Below are 21,591 nucleotides of genomic sequence, written 5' to 3' on the forward strand. Positions count from 1 at the left end.
ATAGGCTTTTATGTCCTCAGAAGAACATCAGAGAGAAGGAAGAATGCTCCTATAGTTCTCTGCTTGAACACAGAATTTATAGTGAAGCTATCATGATGGAATACTCCCCAAAAAGGGTGAGGGCAGGGCCGCTTTCCCTCCATTAGTCACCCTCACTCACAGTGGAACACTGTGAGAACCTTTGGGGCTGGGCTAGCACCATTCACCCAGTGCTTACCTGTTGTGCAAGAGTCCTTGGGTTTGATCCTCAGCACCTCCTAAAACTGCAAATGTCCCAGAGAGGTAGATCCAGGAAGATCATATAGTTCAGTCATTCTCAAGTACATAGTGGGTTTAGGGCCAGCCTGGGCTACATGAGATCCTCTCTCTCTAAAAAAAAAAAAAGAACCTTGGGATCTAGCAGGATGTAGCAGGTGCCAAAATGGGCTTAGAAGAGTAAGAAATGTATTGGGGCAGCACTTGTGAAAGATTAAAGGGTTAGGAGCAGGACTAAGCATGGTTGAGATATGTAGGAAGGAAGAGAAAGAATGGAAGTAGATTGAACAGAAGTAAATTCAGAACATCCTGGCCAGTCTGCTATGACCCTCAGTGCAAATATTGCCTCTAGAATAGTCTAGGGTTACACAAATGTGCCCAAACCCTAATGCACTTCAGGGCTCGCTAGTAGCTGCCCGGTGGAAGAATGACTGGGGCAAGAACAGACAGCAGACACCCGAGGGCTGCAGCCAAAAACTATCAGCTAGCACTCTGCTTGCTTAGGGGAACCTGAGTGTAACACATCTAAGTACATGAATGCCCATTTAGCTTATAGAAAGGAAAATATTGATAGGCCAGATTTATATCAGCTTTGCTAATATAGATGAGATTGTTTAATTTGTTTTCTTAGAGCTTCTAACCTATTATGGGTATATAAGAAAGATGTTAATGGTGCAGGGTAGCCTTTTAAGACAGGATCTCACTCTAGCCCAAGCCAAATCTGGAATTTACTAAAATAGCTCACACTGGACCACCATGACTGGTGATTTTTTTTTTTCTACTTAGCTGCTTTACTTTGGATTCCAACTAAAGAGTTTGTTAGTTATTTCTCTGTTAAATATATCAGTAAGTTAGTTTATCTGCACATGATTTTGTCATCATTTTCAAAAATGGTGCTTTTGTAATCGTGTGTGTTTAATGCTGTTGTCAACTAGAAGTGACCTCTGTTCATTAAAAGGTGTTGTAAAAAGATTACTAAAAAAACATTTTTTTAATCTAACAAAGGAAGAATCACATCAATGGATAAAAGATAGGTGAAAGATGACAAATGGGAAATAGGACACAAAATAGAGTAAGGCAGGCATGGTCAGCCACCCCAGCAGCCTGAGTGTGGGCCTCAGGAGGCCGAGGCAGTAAGACAAATCAAGCAAAAAGAAAGGAAGCAATCTGTATGCGCTGGCCTTACCTTCTGCTTGTGCTTAGAGCTGGAGACTGACCTCACTGGCTTCCCTTCCTTTCCTAAGTCAGTGGCGTGAAGAGCAGCGGGCCTTTCCTACACTTCTGCTCTGCACCAAGCTGAATCTGAGGCAGATTGTTCTCTACTTTGCTGCATGCTGTACCTAGACCTACCAGTATTACCAAGTAAATTGTAGCCTGATTCCACATTAGCTAATTGTTCACATATTTATTACCTGTCTCCAAATAGTGCTTATAGAATATTATTTTTAAATAGCAATTTATTATAGAAAATTAGGTGATTCATTTAAAATAAATCCTATAAACCAAGGAAAACCACAGTGATTATATCAACATTTTTTCCTTTCTTTTCTTGAGTATATAATCTGCAGCTATTTATGTACATTTAAAAAAAACAAAAGCAAAATCATTCTTGACAAGCTTGATACCTAAACATTTGTCCTGGTATTAAGTCTCAACAGCATAATTTTTAAATGCTGCATTCCACTGTAAAACTATATCTTAGTTTATCCAGTTTTATTTTTAAGAAATGTACCTTAGATTTGTCACCCAAGAACCATGAGAAATCTTTTTTTCTCTCTGTGATTCCATTTCTAGAGGGACCTTTCTGAGAAGCTCAGATATTAGAAGAGAGAAAGATTTTGGACTCATAGACAGACCCTGAATTTAAACCTAATTGTGGGGTCTCAGCTAGGGATGACTAAGAGAAAGCCACAGAATGCACTCTGCTTTGCTCCTTTTCCTTCTACATTCTAAGGGAGCCATGTAGAATGCTCACCTTGAGGGACCTGATAAACACTTGAATATTCTTATTCCCTGGAGCAAATAATAATAATAATAATAATAATAATAATAATAATAATAATAATAATAATAAAAAGAGGGTCAGATTCTAGTAGCTGATACAACTCACTTTCTACTTAACAGTTTAACATTTTGTTTTTGTCTTTTCTCCTAGAGATAAGAGCTCAGTTTCCACAGCTGATGGGGGTGCTTACTCTGGCCTTCTTTATTCACAATTGTATCATCACACTCTTGAAAAACAACAAGAACCAAGAAAATAATGTAAGTGGCTAAGTTGGAAGCTGCCTCAGTATTTCCTAAAGGTAGAATTTAATGCATGTTTGAAGTACTTTATGTTTTGAGTAAAATTATGCTATTTGTTTCCACATATTAATTTTTAAGTTTAAATTATAGATCAGTGGTCAAACATATGAAAATTTTAGATGGTAAGTATTTTAGGTTTTGCAGGCTATGTTCTTGTTACAGCTGCCCAATCCTGCTGTTGTAGTATGAAAACAGCCACAAACAATAAACAAACAAATGGGTAATATCTATGTTCCAAAAGAGCCTTATTTGCAAAAACAGACAGCAGGTCAGAAAATTCAATAATAATTATAAAAAATCGAAGATACTAAAGACAAGAAAAGAACAAAAAATAGATGTGAAAAAGAAACTAAATAGCAAGCTAATAGATTTAAACATGGAAAATTACACTAAATATAAATGCTCCAAGCACTATGATAAAAAAAAATTGTCAGTTTTTTAAAAATAAAGTTAATTACATGGTATCCTTAAGAAACTTCTAATATAAAAATATAGCTTTGGAATATAAGAAAGTAAAAAGTCTATGTAACTAGCAGCACAAATGATAATGCCAGCGTCAAAGATGAATGATTATACTGTGATCCTTATGGATGATGTGCTTGGAAGTACCATGGTGATATACATAAAATTTACATCTGAGAAAATGTCCCATAGGAATAAGTTCATCCTATCTTTGATTCAGATTTGGCCATTTACTAATATTATAAAAATATTAATTAACAGTATTTTTATTCTTAGTTACTGATAATTTAATATTACAAATGAAATACTATCTAGTTAATATTGTTAAATCATTATGTTATCCATTTGTGTTCCTTTTCTCACTTTCCATGTTAAGTCTATTAGTTTTTATAAGCTTATTTGTGATCAAGTCTGTAAGCATACATTGCAGAGGAATGCTGTGGTTTCTATTTACTTTGCTTTAATATCAGGTTATATAGAAACTATGCATTGAAATACAGTCATTCTCTTGGGAGAAAGAAAGAAATAAAGAAAGGAAGAAAGGAAGGAGGAAGGAAAGAAAGGAAGGGAGAAAAGAAGAAATAAGAGGAAGGAAGAAAGAAGGAAAGGAAGATAGATTAAATAAAATGTAATAATACTGAATGTATATTCACTCAGTGATTGGAGTGGGCCTGCAAGGTGGCAGAGCACTTACTACAAAGCCTGTCAGCCTGAGCTCAGTCCTTGGGAGCCGTGCAGTGAAAGACACGACCAACCTGGAAAGCTGTCTTCTGGCCTACACACACACACACACAGACACACACACATACACACACAAACACGCACACACAGACACACAGACACACACAGACACACAGACACACACACATACAACACACACAAACACGCACACACAGACACACAGATACACACAGACACACACACAGACACACACACACACACACACAGACACAGACACACACAGACACAGACACACACAGACACAGACACACACACACAGACACACGCACACACACACAGACACACACACACACAGACACACACAGACACAGACACACAGACACACACACAGACACACACACACAGACACACACACACAGACACATGCACACACACAGACACACACACACACAGACACACACAGACACAGAGACACACACACAAACACAGACACACACACACATGCGCGCACACTCTCAGCACGTTAGTAATATGTAATTAAAGTTAAGCTAAATGAAGTAACAAAAAGGTGAAAGTAGACAAGTACACAATTATAATTGGAGTATTCTTCCCTCCTCCAGAATAACTGGTAAAACAAATAAACAAAAAATTACAAGTGTAGAAACCATGAAAAATACCATGAACCATCTTGATCTAATTGACATTTATAAAAGTCTTCTCAGTAGCAGAATGTATATAATACATTCCCAGAAACACCTACCAAGATAGGGTACATGCTAGGTCACAAAACAAGTGTCAATAGATTCAAAGGAAAATCATGCCCAGTATGTTCTCATGTTCTCTAGTCAAAACAAAGTAAAAGTACAAACTAATAACTGACACTTGGAAATTTTTTTTTTTTTTTTTTTTTTTTTTTTTGAGACAGGGTTTCACTGTGTAGCCCTGGCTGTCCTGGAACTCACTCTGTAGTCCAGGCTGGACTTGAACTCAGAAATCCGCCTGCCTCTGCCTCCCAAGTGCTGGGATTAAAGGCGTGCATCACCACTGCCCGGCTGACACTTGGAAATTTACCAGTATATGAAAGTTAATGAACATTTTTCTATATAACCAGCAAGTTAAAGAAAAAGTCACAAGAAAAAATTTAAAAACCTTGAAGGTTACTGAAAAATGAAAATTCAGAATACTAAAACCTATGGAATTGTCCTTAAAGCTGTATTTAAAGGGATATGTATAGCTATAAATACCTACATTAAAAATAAAATTGTGAAATGAAATGCCTGACCTCCCTCCACTTCCAAGTGCTAAACAGGAAAATCAGGAGTTCAAGGTCACCCACCACTATGTAGTTGAGTTTAAGACCAGCCTGAGCCATGTGAAACCAGTTTTTTCAAAGAACAAAAAGTAGTTTACTAGCAAAGTCATTTTTTCTTGTTTTGTTTTTTTATGGGTATTGTTGTTATTGTTGTTGTTGTTTTAGACAAGGCTTTATTCTGCAGTCTTGTCTGGCCTGGAACTCACTGTATAGACCAGGCTGGCTTGGAACTCACACTGATCTGCCTCCCGAATGCTAGGATATATAAGGAGTTAAACTGTAGGCAATTCTCACATTGTGTGGTTCCCTACATGCACAAATTTAATTATTGTGGATCAGACTACATGAGTCCCAATATAGTTCAAATTTTAGTTAGCCCAGGATTTTAATTATGGGCCTTGAATAGACTAATGCTCACTACCCTCAATTCACAAACACTGTGTAAGTAACAAGGGCACAGCATGATTAGTGACAGCTCACATTCTCCTTAGAAACCAGGTTGGGGTGAAGGGCATTTAGTTCAAACTACACTTAAGTTTTAAAAAAACAAAAAAACAAAAAAAAACATTCTGTTGTTCAATGCTTCTGATTAACTCATTTATTTGCTTGTTCATTTAGTGCAATGCTAGATATTGAACCTAGGGCCCTGTGCATGTGGGAAAGTTTCATACCACTTAGCTACCTACATCCCCAGGCCCTTTGTTTCAATATTTTAAATTACAGTGCTAATTTTTCTTTTATTTCCTTCTCCATTTGTAGCAAATACTAAAAATTTAATGATCTAACAAAAATTGTCAAAGATTACCATCATAATTCCTGTCACTGTGACAGATGTTCATAGCTTCTGACTGCACAGTAACTTGTATGTTGCACTGCCAGATGCAGACTGTCAGTGCTTGACTTTTGCTCCCAAAAGTCTCAAGTAGAATTGCCTTTCTGGAAAGGTAGGCCTGTTTGTTTGGAAGGGTACATGCATCCTCATGGGAAGCTGAGAACTGGAGAGAGACATGGCTGCCTTGGTTCACTGCCCCCAGGGCTGAAGCGTCTCTGTCTGTCTCACTGGAACAGTCCAGGGGCTGCAGGTGGAGGTCATACATAGTCTGTGTAGATATGGATTCCCCTCCTGATAGTTGTTGAGTCAGACCTTACACAGAGCTTCCTGTTTAGTTTGGTTGTTTGCGTTTGTGTAGCTGTTGCCTGGCTTTTATCTTTAAAGTGATTTGAGATATCTTCTATCTCATTTGCTGTTCTTTTTCTTTTGTCTGAGTCTGTAGATACTTGACTACACATCAGGAGTTTTTGTTTTGGTTTGGTTTTTGTTTTGTTTTGTTTTGTTTTGTTTGTTTGTTTTTTAAAGACAGGGTTTCTCTGTGTAGCCCTGGCTGTCCTGGAACTCACTCTGTAGACTAGGCTGGTCTTGAACTCAGAAATCCACCTGCCTCTGCCTCCCAAGCTCTGGGATTAAAGGCACTACTGCCCTGCCATCAGAAGTTTTTATATAAAAGTTTGGGGTAGATCTGTGTGATTGTCATGTTTCCTAGTCAGTGCTTTACAGGGTAGTATTTTCACTATGAACAGTACATAGAACAATGTTTGACAAACAAGTGTTCCCAAGTTTGCTTTTGCTCTTAGTGTAAATCTCTTCCTCTTTCGGAGTTGACATTCTACCTGCCTATAGTTCCTTGGTCTTCTAGTCACTGCTTACATAGGAAGCAGAGGTGGTTACCTCACTGGGCAGCTCCCTTGACAGTTTCTTTTTAAACATACTATTTGCTTGGAGCCTCTCTCTCAGTCCCTCTCCCTCTCCCTCTCTCTTTCCCTCTCCCTCTCTCCCTTCCTCTCTCCCCCTCTGTCTCCACCTCTCTCCCTCTTTCCCTCTCTCCCCTCCTTCTCTAAAACAGTGTCTCAGGGTGCCCTCAAACTTGCTATGTAGTTGAAGATGACTGAACGTCCGACTCTCCTTTCTCTGCCTCCCAGTTGCTGAGGTTATGGATAGGATCTGTCACCTCAGTGTCCCTAGTTTGCCAGGAGAAACCTCTCCCTCCCCTCTTCCATGTGAGAGGGTTTTAGGAATCTGTATTTTAGGCCTAGTTCAGAGATGGCATGGGTCTCAAAGAATAGCAAGCCCCCAATATGTGCATGCTATTCATGGGCAGCATGACTCCTCAATCATGCTGAGCCTCAGCTATTTTTATGATGAAAGCATCATTTCTAGTCATCAGTATTTCCTCATAAGCAGACACACAACTTCCTAATGTGTGCTGAGTACATGAAACGGGGTTGTCCTCACAGACATGGGCATTTTTCTAATGACTCTAAATTATGCTTTCGTGTTATATTCTTTGTTATTCCTTTTTGCCTCTCTCTTTAATTATTAACTATGGCTTAAATGCCAGGAAACTAGTAAACTCCTCCTCATAGTAGCTTAGTGCAGTTTGGTAACAGAAAAACCTTGTTTGGAGATTACAATATTGACTTCACCAAACTATTCACCATGTAACCATGAGCAAGCTCTGTGACTTCTGTGCTTAGTTTAACTCATCTGTAAAGAAATGGGCTGCAGCTGTGTTGTAAGGTTTTGTGGGGATCAGATGAAATGGCCGCGGGGGCTTAGTGTGGATGCTGGTGGATATGTTCTAGATTGAGTTCCTGCCATTGTTACTAGGACATCCCCCAGCAAGACCACAATGCCCGTGGGTGGGTAAAGGGCATGGAGAAGAACCACTGTAGAAACAGTTGCAAGGAGCAGTATCTGCTTTATCGCATGTGAGCAGTAGAAGTTTATCGACCATGACTTAACAGTCATTACTTAGTACCTTACTTCCTCAGTCTGGACAGTGAACACTCATACCCCCAATGTCTCTATGTGGAAGGCACACATTAAAGGAGACAGAGAGAGTGCGGACTTAGTGACAGGCCAGCTACCAGCTACTCAGGCTGCTTCAGAATTTAGTGTTCTGACTTCTGGGGCATGGTGTACTATGCTTCTTATTTAGAAGCTCAGTGTGCCAGGAAGGCTGGCTGTCAGCTCATGCCTGCATTTTCTATTACAAGTTCCCGCTATGTTCAGCATTGTCCTGGGTATTGGAAGTATAATATAAAAAAGACAGTCTTGTCTCCATGGTCTCATAGTCCAGTGGTATACATCTATTTGGAGAAAAAAAAATTGATTAAAGAACTATTAAGCTTGGCTACTTTTTAATGTCAAGGGATATCTTTCTATTTGAGAGCTCTTTTCAAAATAATTGATTCTTTTGGGAACTAAAGCAATGACTCAGCCTTTAAGTATGTGAGCTATTTTTGCAGAGAGCCCAAAGTTCAGTTCCCAACACCCACATTGGGCAGCTTACAACTTCTTGTAATTCAAGCTCTACAGAATCCCACACCCTCTTCTTGCCTCTGTGGGCATGTGCACTCCTGTGCAAATATACTGACACAGACACAGGCATGTGCATAAATTAAAAAATAATAGTAATAACTCTTTTAAGTGGACTGTTTTTATAATAATGAAAGCTAGTGTCAATTAGAACAAGTATTGCTGTATGTGGCCAGTACCCTGAGAAGAGAGAAGTGGAAGGAACACTGTTTTGTTGGGAAGCACTTAGAATTATTCTTCGTGGCTCCCGAGATTTTGCTAAGGTACTTCTTTTACAAGAAGTCAGACTAAAGTGATTCAGGTAGTATATAAATTAAGATTATCAGTGAAATCCTTCCCTCCTCTCTCTGACACAGCTGATTTTGCCTTTCGAGGGTTTGTCTGTTGTTTGTTCCAGTATGTGTGCGTGCATCCATGCGTGTTTTGCATATACTTGGGCAGGTGGAGGAACCCAAGATTGAAGTTGGGAATCATCCTTGATTGCATTGCTTCATTGAGACAGAATCTCTCTGTCAAACCCAGAGTGCACAGGTGTGGCTAGCCTTTTACTCTTTGGATTGGCATTGATGTAGGTTAATGGAGATCTGAACTCTGATCCTCATGCTTACGTAACAAGCACTTTAAATACTGAGCCATCTCCCCAGATCCCGAGATTTTTTTTTTTTCTTAAAGAGGCTTTATTGGGCTAGACAGCTGGTCAGCTTGTACTGCTTCTCAGAGGACCTGAGTTCAATTCCCAGCACCCACAACCACTATATCTTCAGCTCCAGGGGTATCCTGGGGCGCCAGCACTCACATGCACCCACAAACACACATGTACATAAAAATAAGAAATCTTTTTTTAAAGGAGGCTGTCTTAATTCTTGAGCCACTTGAGTAGGTGGAGACTAGAATGCCTTGAAATGTTGTCATTGAAGCCAGCTACTTTTTGATGTGAAAATAGGATTCTTTGATTTATTCTTGCTCAGTCTCACACAAGAGTGGGACACGACCCTAGGGGAAACTGAATTCTAACTTGAGCTGGGGCACTACTTGAACTAAGGAGGAAGGACTTGCAAGCCCTCTCCTGAACAGTAAGCTCTCACAGAGGTTTGAGAGACCTGGGACCAATTTGCATAGGCCTCCAGCTCTAAAGGCCTAGGCACTATCTTTTTTCTGATAGGGAGTCAGTTTAGAACTGACCTTAAGGTTTCTCACAGATGGTTGTTTACGTCTCAACCAGATTTATGAATCTCGAGTTTACAAACCACTGCTGCTGCTCCAGCCCACTTTAAGACTCATCCAGAAAAATCCAAAATGTTCCGTAGTTCCAAGTATCAGGCATCCTTACCATGCCACCAAACTTAAAACTCACATAGAATTCTTTCCCTAATCTGTTTTCCCAGCTTTTGAGTTATTTCTATCTAAAATGAATAGGCCTGTTGCTACAACTCCTTTTGTGTTGATTTGTTTGGCTGTAACTTAAGTGGTGGAGACAATTTGCAAGCTGTGGAATCTGCTCTGCTTGGATCCAGCAGCTGGCTGCCTTCAGTCTCTTGGAGCTTTTCATTTTGCATGGCTGGGAGGATGGGACAGCAGTAGAAGAAAGCAGGCTGCTTGGTTGAATAGTCTGTGTTTGTTTGCTGATTCCGGTAATAGCTTTGGACAGCTATTTGAACAGCTGCTTTTAAAATGCCCTTTTGTTTCATGTTTAAGTGTGTAAAGCTGGCCCTTAGTACTCACTTGTCTACTCTTTAACTAGTGTTCCTTCTTTATTAAATATCCTCTAATATGTTCCACTCCTGTGGCCTACGCATACTTTGATGATAAAAGCTAATTTGCTTTAAAAAAAAAGCATTTTTAAAAATTTGCAGATCAAACCAAAAGTGGCTTATACTTTCTTGTTGCCTTTGTTATTATACTTTTTTTTTTTAATTTGACAAGTTACCTTTTAAAATTCAATTAGAACTTTGGTCATGTTAAAACCATAGTTTGTATTGGCTTCCCAAGTCTTCTAACAAGTAGTTTAGTTTACATACTCCAGACAAGTTTTAAAAAATAAAAATTAGACAGAGTAATTTAATCAGATTTATAGGTGTCTGTGTGTGTATGTGTGTGTTTGACTGCATTCTGTGAAAATTAGAATGCATTAGAAATACATACAAAATAAAATGATACATTTGGATTTATCTGTCATCAGTGCTTAAGTAGACTTGCCATGACTTCTTTGTATTGAGTGAGCATTGTATTCTGTGTTTACGTATAGGTGAGAGACCTGTGCATTGCTTATATGCTGGTGACCCTGACTTATCTCTATATTGGTGTCCTGGTTTTTGCCTCATTCCCTTCACCTCCTTTACCCAAAGATTGTATCGAACAGGTAAGACACTGTGCATGCCCATGTGATGTGATATATGTATCAGAAAGAACAAGACAGGAGCAAGACCAATCAGGCCTGTGTTTGAATATCACCTCTACCTTCTCCGTCCTTTTGAGGTTTCTACTTTTTATTTGCATGAAGTAACAGGCTACATGCATGCTCCATTTGGTTTTTAGATGAACTCTGCAGTAAGGTTCTGCATACTTGGCAGTTGTAATGTTCAAATAACCACTGTCACATATATGTACTTCTCTTGAATAGACCAACGTTTCTGCTGTTCACATGGATTTCTAAAACCTTCACCGAGACTCCACTGAGGTCTCTAATTTTCCAAAGCTTAGCTGCAGAAATGTCCGGGATAAGCCAGTTTTAATTCATCGGTCTTTAAGGACAATTTGGGGACTGAGTAACAAGGAGTAAAACAAAGGCAGACTATTTAGCTACTAAAAAGTGCAAGCCAGAACCAGGAAGAGAGAAATCTTTCAGCAAAAAGTTGTAGTGAAATTTAGAAATAGTAACATTTTCAGTATTAAAGAATTTTTTGTGAAAAACAGCATTTCCTGGGTGATTTTCTGGTCAGAGGAAACCCTCTAGGAGTTCAGTGGTGGTGCTTGAAGCCAGTTACAAGGTGTATTTCAGAACATCGATAGTGTTCTCTACAAGGAGACAGGGCTGCTGCTGTGTAGTAGCTGGACATGTTCTCTTTGTAGAAGTTCTGTGGCAGCCAAGCATTTGCAGAACATTTCCCGGATTCCTAGGTCCACATAAAGCTCCTCCCCAGGGAATAGGAATATTTGTGGTATTCTCAAAGTGTAATTCTCAATTGACTTTTTTAGTTACCCAACTGAAATGAAGAAAGCAAGCCTAAGTGTAAAAGTAAATGCTTCCTGCTTAGTGCTAGACCACAAGAGCTGATGGCACTAGGACTCAGGTGCACACTCACCATGCACAGGCGACAGATGCACACTCACCATGCACACGTGACAGATGCACACTCACCATGCACACGTGACAGATGCACACTCACCATGTATACTCTTTGAAACTGCTGCAGTGTCAAAGGAAGAAAGGCCAGAGAGCTATAGCAAAGACACAGTGCCATCTAATTTAATTTGCCATTTAAGTAAATTAGGAACAGATTTGCTTATTGTATTTGAACTTTACAGAGCTGTGTTCCTTGGTGTGTTTGTTATAAAGAACAAAGTTTTCTTTATTGTTCTAATGTAGAGTAATTTTCAAACTAGAAGATTTATAAAATAGAATATGCCAGTGTCAATTTTTTAATCAGTTTCTAAATAATGTAATTTTGGTTTCTGTATTCACCTCTTGACAAATAGTTAAGCAGTTTGTAGACAGGCATTAGTTCATAAACCACTATTTGGGGATTGCCTTTGTGCAAAATAAGCAGAAAATTTTGTGAATTTGAATGTACTGAATTGAGTTTTGACATGACTTCATTGTCTTTCTTGGATTAGAACTTCTTAGACAACTTCCCTAGCAGTGACATCCTGTCCTTCATTGCAAGGATATTCCTGCTGTTCCAGATGATGACTGTATACCCACTCTTAGGCTACTTGGCTCGTGTCCAGCTCTTGGGCCATATCTTCGGTGACGTTTATCCTAGGTAAGGGTTCTTCTCTAGACCAGCAAAATGTGCCAAGCAACAAATGACTGTGCAAACAGGTCAGTTGAAAGTGTGACTGATCCTTTTGCTATATAAAAAAAATTGCCTAATGAAAATGGTTACTTAGAATAGATCATAGTGTCTGTTTCCCAGAAGAGCTTTAAATAGAGAGGCCACTCCTTTGCCTGGGACAATTTGATGTCCACTCCTTCCAGGAGAGTCAGTTAGCTCTGATGTCTATTATATTTATGTGAAGATCTAACTGCTATTAAGAGCACCTTGCTAAGAAGTTTATGGTACTTAGAACCTATGTTGGTGTGTGTGCTCATAAGAGCCAATGCTTTTAATTATTGGATATTAATACATGTATGTTTATTAGTAGCTGTATATTTTCATAGAAATGCTTAGTGTTTAGTGTTGAAGGTGAGACATAGAATGAGTTTAATTTATTACATAATTAAGACAAGTTTAACTTGCTGTGGGAATGTTAGCTTCTTAATGAGCATGGTAGATGTGCATCCTTTTGAAAAAGATCTGTTGAGGTAGTTGCCCTCATCCAAGAGAAATGTCCACAGAACATCATCGTGTTTCCAGAGTTCCCCATGACAAGCGCACTGTCATTTGCCCAACAGTTGCATGCTTCACAGCTTTTTTGGACTCAAGACTTCTTTATACTCAGACATTTTATTGAAGGTTACCAGGAGCTTTGACTTCCAAAGACACATCTATCAATATTTAATGTAAAAAATTAAAACAGAGAATTTTAAGATATCTGTTGATTCTTTTAAAAAAAAAAATCAGTAAGTCCAAACATAGAGGCACACACCTGTAATCCCACCCACAGGAAACTCTCACGTGTGAGGCTGACTTGGAAAACAAATGCAGCCCTCTTGAGACCCTGATACTCACTCAAAAACTATGGTAAAATCGCTACTTGTTAACATGAATAATATCTTTATGAGAAATAACTAATTCCAAAACCAAATGGTTTTACAGCTATAAACTCTTTAATATCTGCTTTCCTGGTTGACAGTTGAACTCTTGTGTTTCTACATTAACTGTTATCCTGCTATTTTATTTAAATATGTAAGGAAAATTCAGCCTCATGTAGATGTATAATTGGAAAAGAAGAAGGACTTTTTATATCCTTGTCAGATAATTGTAAATGTGCATCTTTGGTGCCATGAAAAAATGTGACACAGTGGAGTTCCTCATTCCCACTGTATAATCAGAAACATAGTTGCCTTAAAATCCATCTGGTTTCCTTGCTCTTTGCTTCTCTGTCCCTGAATGATTTGTGACATCATGTTTGGTTAATATTGATTGACAGAGTTCTGTAGGTCTCTCAGATGTTCACATATTTCTTTATACACCACTAAAACTCACATCATTAATATCACCACCAACTTCACCTAAAAATGTCTTTAAATTTTGGAAAACCATCAAACTCAAAGTAGCAAATGCCAGGTTCTCTGAAATCCTAGTTTTTATCAAAAACTCAATTGTTACTGTTGGGAACAAATACTGTCTGTTGTTTTCCTTAAATGCAAAGCTCATCAACATTCTTTGAAGGAAATGTCAGCTCATCACCAAGTGTTGATACCTGCTGTTTGGGCTGCATTTCAAGGAAAGGTAGCATTTGTTGAGACCATCAGATAGTTCAGTCCAGCTACACCACACAACTGCTTTTCCTCAAGACACCCATGTCCTTGGCTGTGCAGATGTGCCTGATTGCTTCCCGTGTGAACACACAGAATAGTAAAATGATATATACTCCAAGTATGAGATTCAATAAACTGAGCTTTGCTCCCTGTACCCCATGGGTACTGGAAATCAAACCCAGGCCTTGAGCATATTAGGTAAATGGCATCCCCTGCTGTATCCCCATCCCTCTCACAGACATAGTTAATAAATATGTTTTCTTTTGAAAGTGTTGTAGTGAGAACTCCATCATAGAATGCAGATGCCTTTGCCCTGTGTGTTCTTTTCAATCATACGATGTCTTGCACTGTTATGAGAAGACTATTTACTTCAAAGTCTTCCTGAAACAGAATTCATGGTCACTCTTGGATAAACAGCCACTACATTGGAAAATTAACAAAAGTTTTTCTTTTAGTAAAAACAACAAAGGTACAGAAAGTTGAAGACTGAAATTCTAGGTGAATAATAAAATCTTGATATCTACTATCTCTGTCATTTATCAAGATGTATGCTAACCACCTATAGCATAAATAATTTTCTTACTTTTTTAGACATTTGACAATATTCTCCCCCATATCTTCCTACTCTCCACTTTTTTTTCTTTTTTTTTTTTTTTACACAGAAGGCAATATTCCACTTTTTTTTCTTAAAGTTTTCTTGGTTAGTGAAAGTTCAGCTAGTTCTTTCCAAATTATTTAGGTAGTTTTGGTTATCTATAAATAATATTATTTTTTAATAATTTTTCTGTGTTCTGTCAAGTAATCTGTTGACTTTCTTGTTCTGCAATTTACTTATTTTTCTATAAGTACCTTAATAGGTTTCTTCATAGTTCTGTTTCCTCAAGATATTCCAAATAAAATTATATATAGAATGCATACTCTGGTGCATACTACTACTTTCCAGTTACAAAATTTGCCTTTTTATATAATTAAATAAAAAGACCAATTTCACTGTCTCATTACTAGCACTGAATAGTATATTTCAGTTTTGCTAGCAGATTAAAGACAATTGTTTTAAAGAAGATTGAATTTTATTCTCCTAAAAATTGATTATAACTTACCTGTTTATATCTTTTCTTTCATATAAACTCTCTTCTTTCTTCTAGCATTTTCCATGTGCTGATTCTTAACTTAGTTATTGTGGGAGCTGGAGTGACCATGGCCTGTTTCTACCCAAACATAGGAGGGATCATAAGGTATGCTTCTGTGTGCTCTGGTATCATCGTTGCCATTGGTTTTTTAGTTGAATGAATGTTCTGTCAGTGTTTAAGACTGGTAGTGTTCAAGTGTACTTTCTGGTGTTTGTTAGGGTGCTCATTAAATTTCATTGTTGCTGATCTCTGGTACAGAAGGGGCTGTGGGAGCCAGTGTTCTGTGTCACCCATGAGGGAGAGTGCTCTGTCTGTGGAGCCTGTGGGGAGAGTGCTCTGTGGAGCCTGTGGGGAGAGTGTTCTCTGGAGCCTTGGAATATAATGAACTTTAAAGTTCTTGTTAAAGTAAAGTATTCCTTGAGAAAATGGAGTCTGCTTCTCTGTCACAAACTCATTTAAGGATTTTTGTCTTCCTTAATAATTACACAGAGTGCTATAGATAAATTCATCTCTTCTCATTCATAAACAGATGCTCACAAACCCTAAATGACTTAACAGAGGTGAAAAATTGAGTTCAGGGATGTAGCTCATTTGGTAGAGTGCTTCGGCCCCAGGGCTCCATCCCCAGCACCTCCTAAACCAATACAGTGTTTGAAGTAGCCCCACTTAGGAAGCAGAAGCAGGAGAACCTGAAGGGCAAGAACACCTTCAGCTGTATATCAAGTTCAAGGCCAGCTTGGTCTACATGAGATCCTTTCTCAAAAAAGATCAAGATGAAAGCCTGTCTCTGGTGCTTCTGCGATTTAAGGAATGAATAAAAAACTCTCTACCATGCAGATTTACAAGGAAGAAATAATAATTTTATTAATTTAAATGAAAAAAGTTTTAAACTCATGTCAATAACAAATGACAAATTTTGTTTCAAGATGAGACTGAGTACAGTTTAAATCATACTGTGTTTACTTAATTAGAAAGCCTTAGAAATACAATAAGACTATATAAGCAGAAAGTTTTTATTTTGTAGGTATTCAGGAGCAGCATGCGGCCTGGCTTTCGTGTTCATATACCCTTCTCTCATCTATATAATCTCCCTTTACCAAGAGGAGCGTCTGACATGGCCTAAGTTGGTGTTTCATGTTATCATCATCATTTTGGGCCTGGCGAACCTGATTGCTCAGTTTTTCATGTGAAAACTGTTTTCTCAAGATATCTCCTGGTATTCTGAACCTTGGCAACGGTTCTGCATAAAAGAACTTGAAAATGCTGCCATTGCTATAATTCTAAGTGTTCTTCTAAGATAATTGGAAGCGAGGGAAATGATAGTCTCTCCTAAGTATTTTTGTACTCCAGCTGGGAGGACGTAAGTATTAAGGATGATTTTTCTCAGTGCCCCTCATTCCCATGTATCCAGGTAGAAATGTGGGAGGACTCATACTGATGCTTCTGTCGATGAGTTAGGTGGGTGTGCTTCACCTCGTCGAGGAATCTCAGGGGTCTCGGGTCAGGGCATTTTGCCAGACCCTGTGTGTGCTTCCATGTGTGCTCTTCCACCTTCTTACTTGCTGGGCCATTTCTCCAGTTTGCCCAAAGCTCTGCTGTCTCCAAGAGTAAAACAAATACCTCATTTTAAAAGAAGTTTCCATGGCATCATTATTAATGGGATGAATTCCTAACTCAATACTTAATCTGAAGAACAAAAAACTTTAAATAGTGTCAGTCCATCAGAAACTGTGTATAAGTTAGGGCCAATGGGATGGTTGATATGTCCGTGAGCACTTAGGTGGGAGGGTGAGAGGATCTGGAGGCTAAGGTCATCCTCAGTTTCACGGCCAGTTTAATTGTCTCTTGGGGGATGGGTTGTTTGTTTGTTTTAGGTTTCTTTCCTTGAGAAAGGTTTTCTCTATGTATCCCTGGCTGTCCTGAAACTTGCTCTGGGGACCAAGCTGGCTATGACCAGTTGAAACCAGCCTGGCTATATAAAGCCTTATCTCAAGACACTAAAAGAAAAGAGAGAAAACAAAAAGAAATTAGGTGTCAGGACAAGTTGTGCAGAGTCTGTTGCTATCTGACTCTTAATTCGAATCCAGCCCCAATGACTTAGATTGAGGTTACAATTCCCAAGCCAGATCTCACATCTGAACAAAAGCAATTGTCCTTGCATCTTTCCTTTGAGAACTGTGTGGACTGTCATGAAGCCCAGTGGAGGAAGCACAAATGAAGATGGGTATGTGAGGCTCTTCAGGAGAGAAAGGAATAGCTAGGAAGGGTAGGATTGCCCAGTATACCCTGAGTCATCCTGGTTCAGGAGTGACCTCCTGGAGCCAGCCGACACCATCTACCTGCTCCTATAACAGGAAGGGAAGAGTTGGGTCTCCGCAAGAAAAGCTTCTCACAAGATGATTGAGAAATCCAATTTCTTAGAGTTAACACTCTTGCCGTCTTCCTTCTGAACAAAAAGCTAAAAAATGCAGATCTGTTTACCTTCTGTGTAACACGATCTGTAGCCTACCCACAGCTTCAAGCATTTATATTTCTCTAATTTTGACTAAATTGTTTAAAATGTATCATGGTTCCTCTTCCCAGGACAGTGTCATGTTCTAAAAAAAAACAAAAACAAAAAAACAAAACCAGGTAAAATGTTTTTCATAAATCTTTAGTAAGCAGCCCCTGATTTAAGACCAGCTTTAATGTCTTTTAGCATAGCTTTACATCCTACTAGAGCATGGGTCTATGTTTATAAGGATCTGTAATTTCTAGCACTTTCTAAAGTCTCATTATGAAAACTGTCAATCAAATGCACAAATAGAATAATACAGAAAACTCCTGTACACCTATCCCTGGGTTTAGTAATTTGCTGGATTAGCTGAATTTGCTTCACCTGCTTCCTCCCGCATTTTCTTTTCTACTGACATATTTAAAAGCCAGTCTCAGACATTATGTCATTTCATTTCTACAAACCTTAATATTCAGCTAATAGCCCAGACTTTGAACCTAGTGACATTTATCACGGAGCTAGTCTCAAAAACTCTGGCTCACAGACATTGGGTTGCATGAGAACCCATACTCTGGAAACTGGAACTTCATGACTGCAGTCTTCTTCTGAGAGACATTGGAGTTAGAGCTGGGTGTTGTAAGATACCTCGCTATGTTCTTAGTAGTTTCTTTTGTCTTTGAGAATCTTAGAGACAATTTTCACTCCTTTTTTTCTCCCCAAAGATGTTCTTGGATGCTTTAATACTCTATGCTTTAACAATCAAGGATAATTGGATGTGGTTTTGCCCATTTCATAGATAAAAGATAAAAGAAATACAACAAGGGATGCTACCCTCCAGACAAAAAAATAATATGGATTTATGCTTTTGTTTCCTTAAGGACACTTAACAATTTAGACCTCCTCCTGATGTCCTGTTAGACAAGCCAAATGACTTTGTCTCCTTACGTTTTTGTTTTTGTTTTTCCCCATGAGACTCCCTTGGCCGGTCACTTGGCTTAGTCAGAGAACTCTGCACATGAGTGCGTGTGTTCTGGCTAGTCTGAGAATGGTGAGGTAGGAACCCACACTCTCTTACCCTTTGTCTCTCTGCTCTGATCTCTGCACTTTCTAATTAAGCCACTTTCACCTTCTGACTGGCCCTCGCACTTTCACCTTCTGGCTCTGCCTTGAGATTGACCTTCATTAGCACACACCCTAGGATACTAGCATTTAAAATGAGCTGTTTAGTGAGATCTTCCTTAGAAATCCTGTGGATTAGCTTTAGCTGTGCTAATATTAGAGGTAGGAAGGGAAAATCAGGTAAGTTTTGTACCTGTGGACGTGGACAATTGTGCCAAGTCATGGCCATCAGCACACTCCAAAAATGTGTTTGGAATGAGGAATATGTCATTGTACCCCTCGGAAGAGGCTGTTTTAAAGAGAAATGCTTCGTTTACATTCAATGTGTTTTAGAAATGTTGCTAGCTAATCACTGCAGCTGTGGGCTTGTTCTCTGCTTCTACTTGAAACTTAACAAGGAAATGTTTGATGTGTGGTTTTTATTATCATTCCCTTAAGTGTTCTGTTTAAATAATTGAATAGTCAGCAATGCTCATGACTTTGGAGAAGCTAAAGACAGCGCGCATGTCCTAGAGGATTTAAAAAAAAAAAAAAACTAATGAAGAAACGGTGTTCTCTGGACAGTGCATGAAGCAGTTAACTGAGCACCATGAGAACAGCAGAGAGTTCTTGGGGGTGGGAGGCATAGCAGAGGAGGGGGGACTTCTCATAAGCAAGGGACCCATTTCCTTGTTCCCGCTGTTCCCCCAGACTGCATTCACTGTGCTCACCAGCTAGGAGAGATATGTTATATGTTGTTTGCTTCTTTGGAATTCTCAGATTTCCTCTAAAATGTATTTTGTGACATTTAGCTGTTTCTTTGTGCTGTTATTCTTTCTTCTTTATGAACCCTAGAGTATTTATTTCCTATGGCTCTTGGACAGAAAGCATAATAGTTTAATGTGGGATGTAATTAGTAATACACTGGGTGCTACAAACATCTATAAAGTTTCCAAATTTTTAATTTAAGTATGAATATTCAAAATGTCAAATGTTTACATTCATTGATGTAACAGTGTTTTGTTTTGTTTCTGTTACTGTGATAAAATACTATGACCAAAGCAAGAGTTTATTCTGACTTATAGTTCCAGAGAGAGAGTCCATAATGCCCAGGAAAGCATGGGAGCAGGCACCAAAGCAAAGCTGGCAAATCACATTTCATCTGCATATAGGAGAATAGGAGTAGATAGATGTCCAGTGTGGTGAGTCTATAAACTCACAGCTCACCCCCAGTGACGTACTTCCTCCAGTGGCACTTCATTTCCTGAGAGCTCCAGAACCTCTCCCAAACCAGCTGTGGCCCAAGTGTTCAGCCACAGAAGCTCATGAAGAATTTCTCACTGAAAGCCCCACAGTTGTGTTGCTTTTTTAGAAGTTGGTGGTGATTTGGATTTTGTGTTTAACTCGACTTCATACCAACTTAGATGCTCCCAAACAAATCCAAATCTAGTTGGTGTGTAACACTAGCATGGTACTCGTCTGTGATACAAAGTGAAATGACTCCCTCATCACACACACTGACCCGGCTGGCCCCACTTGCACTCTGGCACCGACTTCACTTACGATTGTGTAAACACATACCGTAAAACAGCTCTGATGGGAACCTCAGAATCCAAACAGTATTCTCTGACGTGTTATTTGTCTTTTTATAGAAAAAAAAAGAAATCAGAATTATTTTGAAGAAAAATATCTCTGGAATTTTGTTAGTGGAATTTGGCTAGAAAGTACTATTGCCTCTTCATGCTGGTGATGGCAGAAGCAGCTGGGTTCCATCCTTTGCAGGGCTGAGTGTCTCAAGTGACTGTGGTGTGTCTCATGTCAGGCTGTAACAAGTGACAGTGGCTGTGTCCCATGTCAGGCTGTAACAAGTGACTATGGTGTGTCCCATGTCAGGCTGTAACAAGTGACAGTGGCTGTGTCCCATGTCAGGCTGTAACAAGTGACAGTGGCTGTGTCCCATGTCAGGCTGTAACAAGTGACTATGGTGTGTCTCATGCCAGGCTGTAACAAGTGACAGTGACTGTGTCTGTGTCTCATGTCAGGCTATAACAAGTGACTATGGTGTGTCTCATGTCAGGCTGTAACAAGTGACTGTGGTGTGTCTCATGTCAGGCTATAACAAGTGACTATGGTGTGTCTCATGTCAGGCTGTAACAAGTGACTGTGGTGTGTCTCATGTCAGGCTGTAACAAGTGACAGTGACTGTGTCTGTGTCTCATGTCAGGCTATAACAAGTGACAGTGGCTGTGTCTCATGTCAGGCTGTAACAAGTGACTATGGTGTGTCCCATGTCAGGCTGTAACAAGTGACTGTGGTGTGTCTCATGTCAGGCTATAACAAGTGACTGTGGTGTGTCTCATGTCAGGCTATAACAAGTGACTGTGGTGTGTCTCATGTCAGGCTATAAGGGGCCTTCTTGAATGTCCTGATCTTCTGGAGAGGTATATATCACGTTAATGGGGACCTAAGGGGACCATCTCTATAAACCAGAAAGCTCACTCCCTCTAAGAACATTTTTTCATGACTGTGGCACTTTAGGTAAGTGTTGCCCAGTTTCTGGCCAAAAGCCCTGGAAAAGTCATAACTTTCTAGAACCTTTAACGCTAATAAAGAACACTAATTTTCTGGCTTCTTTAAGTAAAATTACTTTTTCCCCACCAAATATGATTTTTTTTTCTTGATTTCCCAACTGTTCTGAAAAGGTAAAGTAAGACTGTTTTAATAGTTTAAAATGGCATGGTGTTTATCACAGACTGTCCCGTATGGTCCCAGAGCAGGAATAAGCTCTGACACCTCTCCACCCCCTCAGTCCCCATCAGTCCAGTAATATTCAGT

The 21,591-nt window shown here is 39.2% G+C and overlaps 1 protein-coding gene across 8 annotated transcripts in view; it reads left to right on the top strand.

Annotated features, from left to right (window-relative positions):
- The window catches only part of Slc38a9 (solute carrier family 38 member 9), a 79,348-nt gene extending 59,539 nt beyond the window's left edge, over window positions 1-19,809 (top strand). For all 8 annotated transcript variants that reach the window (XM_031359784.1, XM_031359785.1, XM_031359789.1 and 5 more), the window contains 5 exons: window positions 2,411-2,517; window positions 10,636-10,749; window positions 12,225-12,373; window positions 15,180-15,269; window positions 16,189-19,809. In XM_031359784.1, coding sequence (XP_031215644.1) covers window positions 2,411-2,517; window positions 10,636-10,749; window positions 12,225-12,373; window positions 15,180-15,269; window positions 16,189-16,354 — 626 coding nt within the window. In that variant the 3' untranslated portion in view covers window positions 16,355-19,809. The remainder of the gene's footprint in view (window positions 1-2,410; window positions 2,518-10,635; window positions 10,750-12,224; window positions 12,374-15,179; window positions 15,270-16,188) is intronic.
- The last annotated feature ends 1,782 nt before the right edge of the window (window positions 19,810-21,591 follow it).

This window comes from Mastomys coucha, unplaced genomic scaffold (assembly GCF_008632895.1).
Source record: "Mastomys coucha isolate ucsf_1 unplaced genomic scaffold, UCSF_Mcou_1 pScaffold8, whole genome shotgun sequence".
Classification (NCBI taxonomy): domain Eukaryota; kingdom Metazoa; phylum Chordata; class Mammalia; order Rodentia; family Muridae; genus Mastomys; species Mastomys coucha.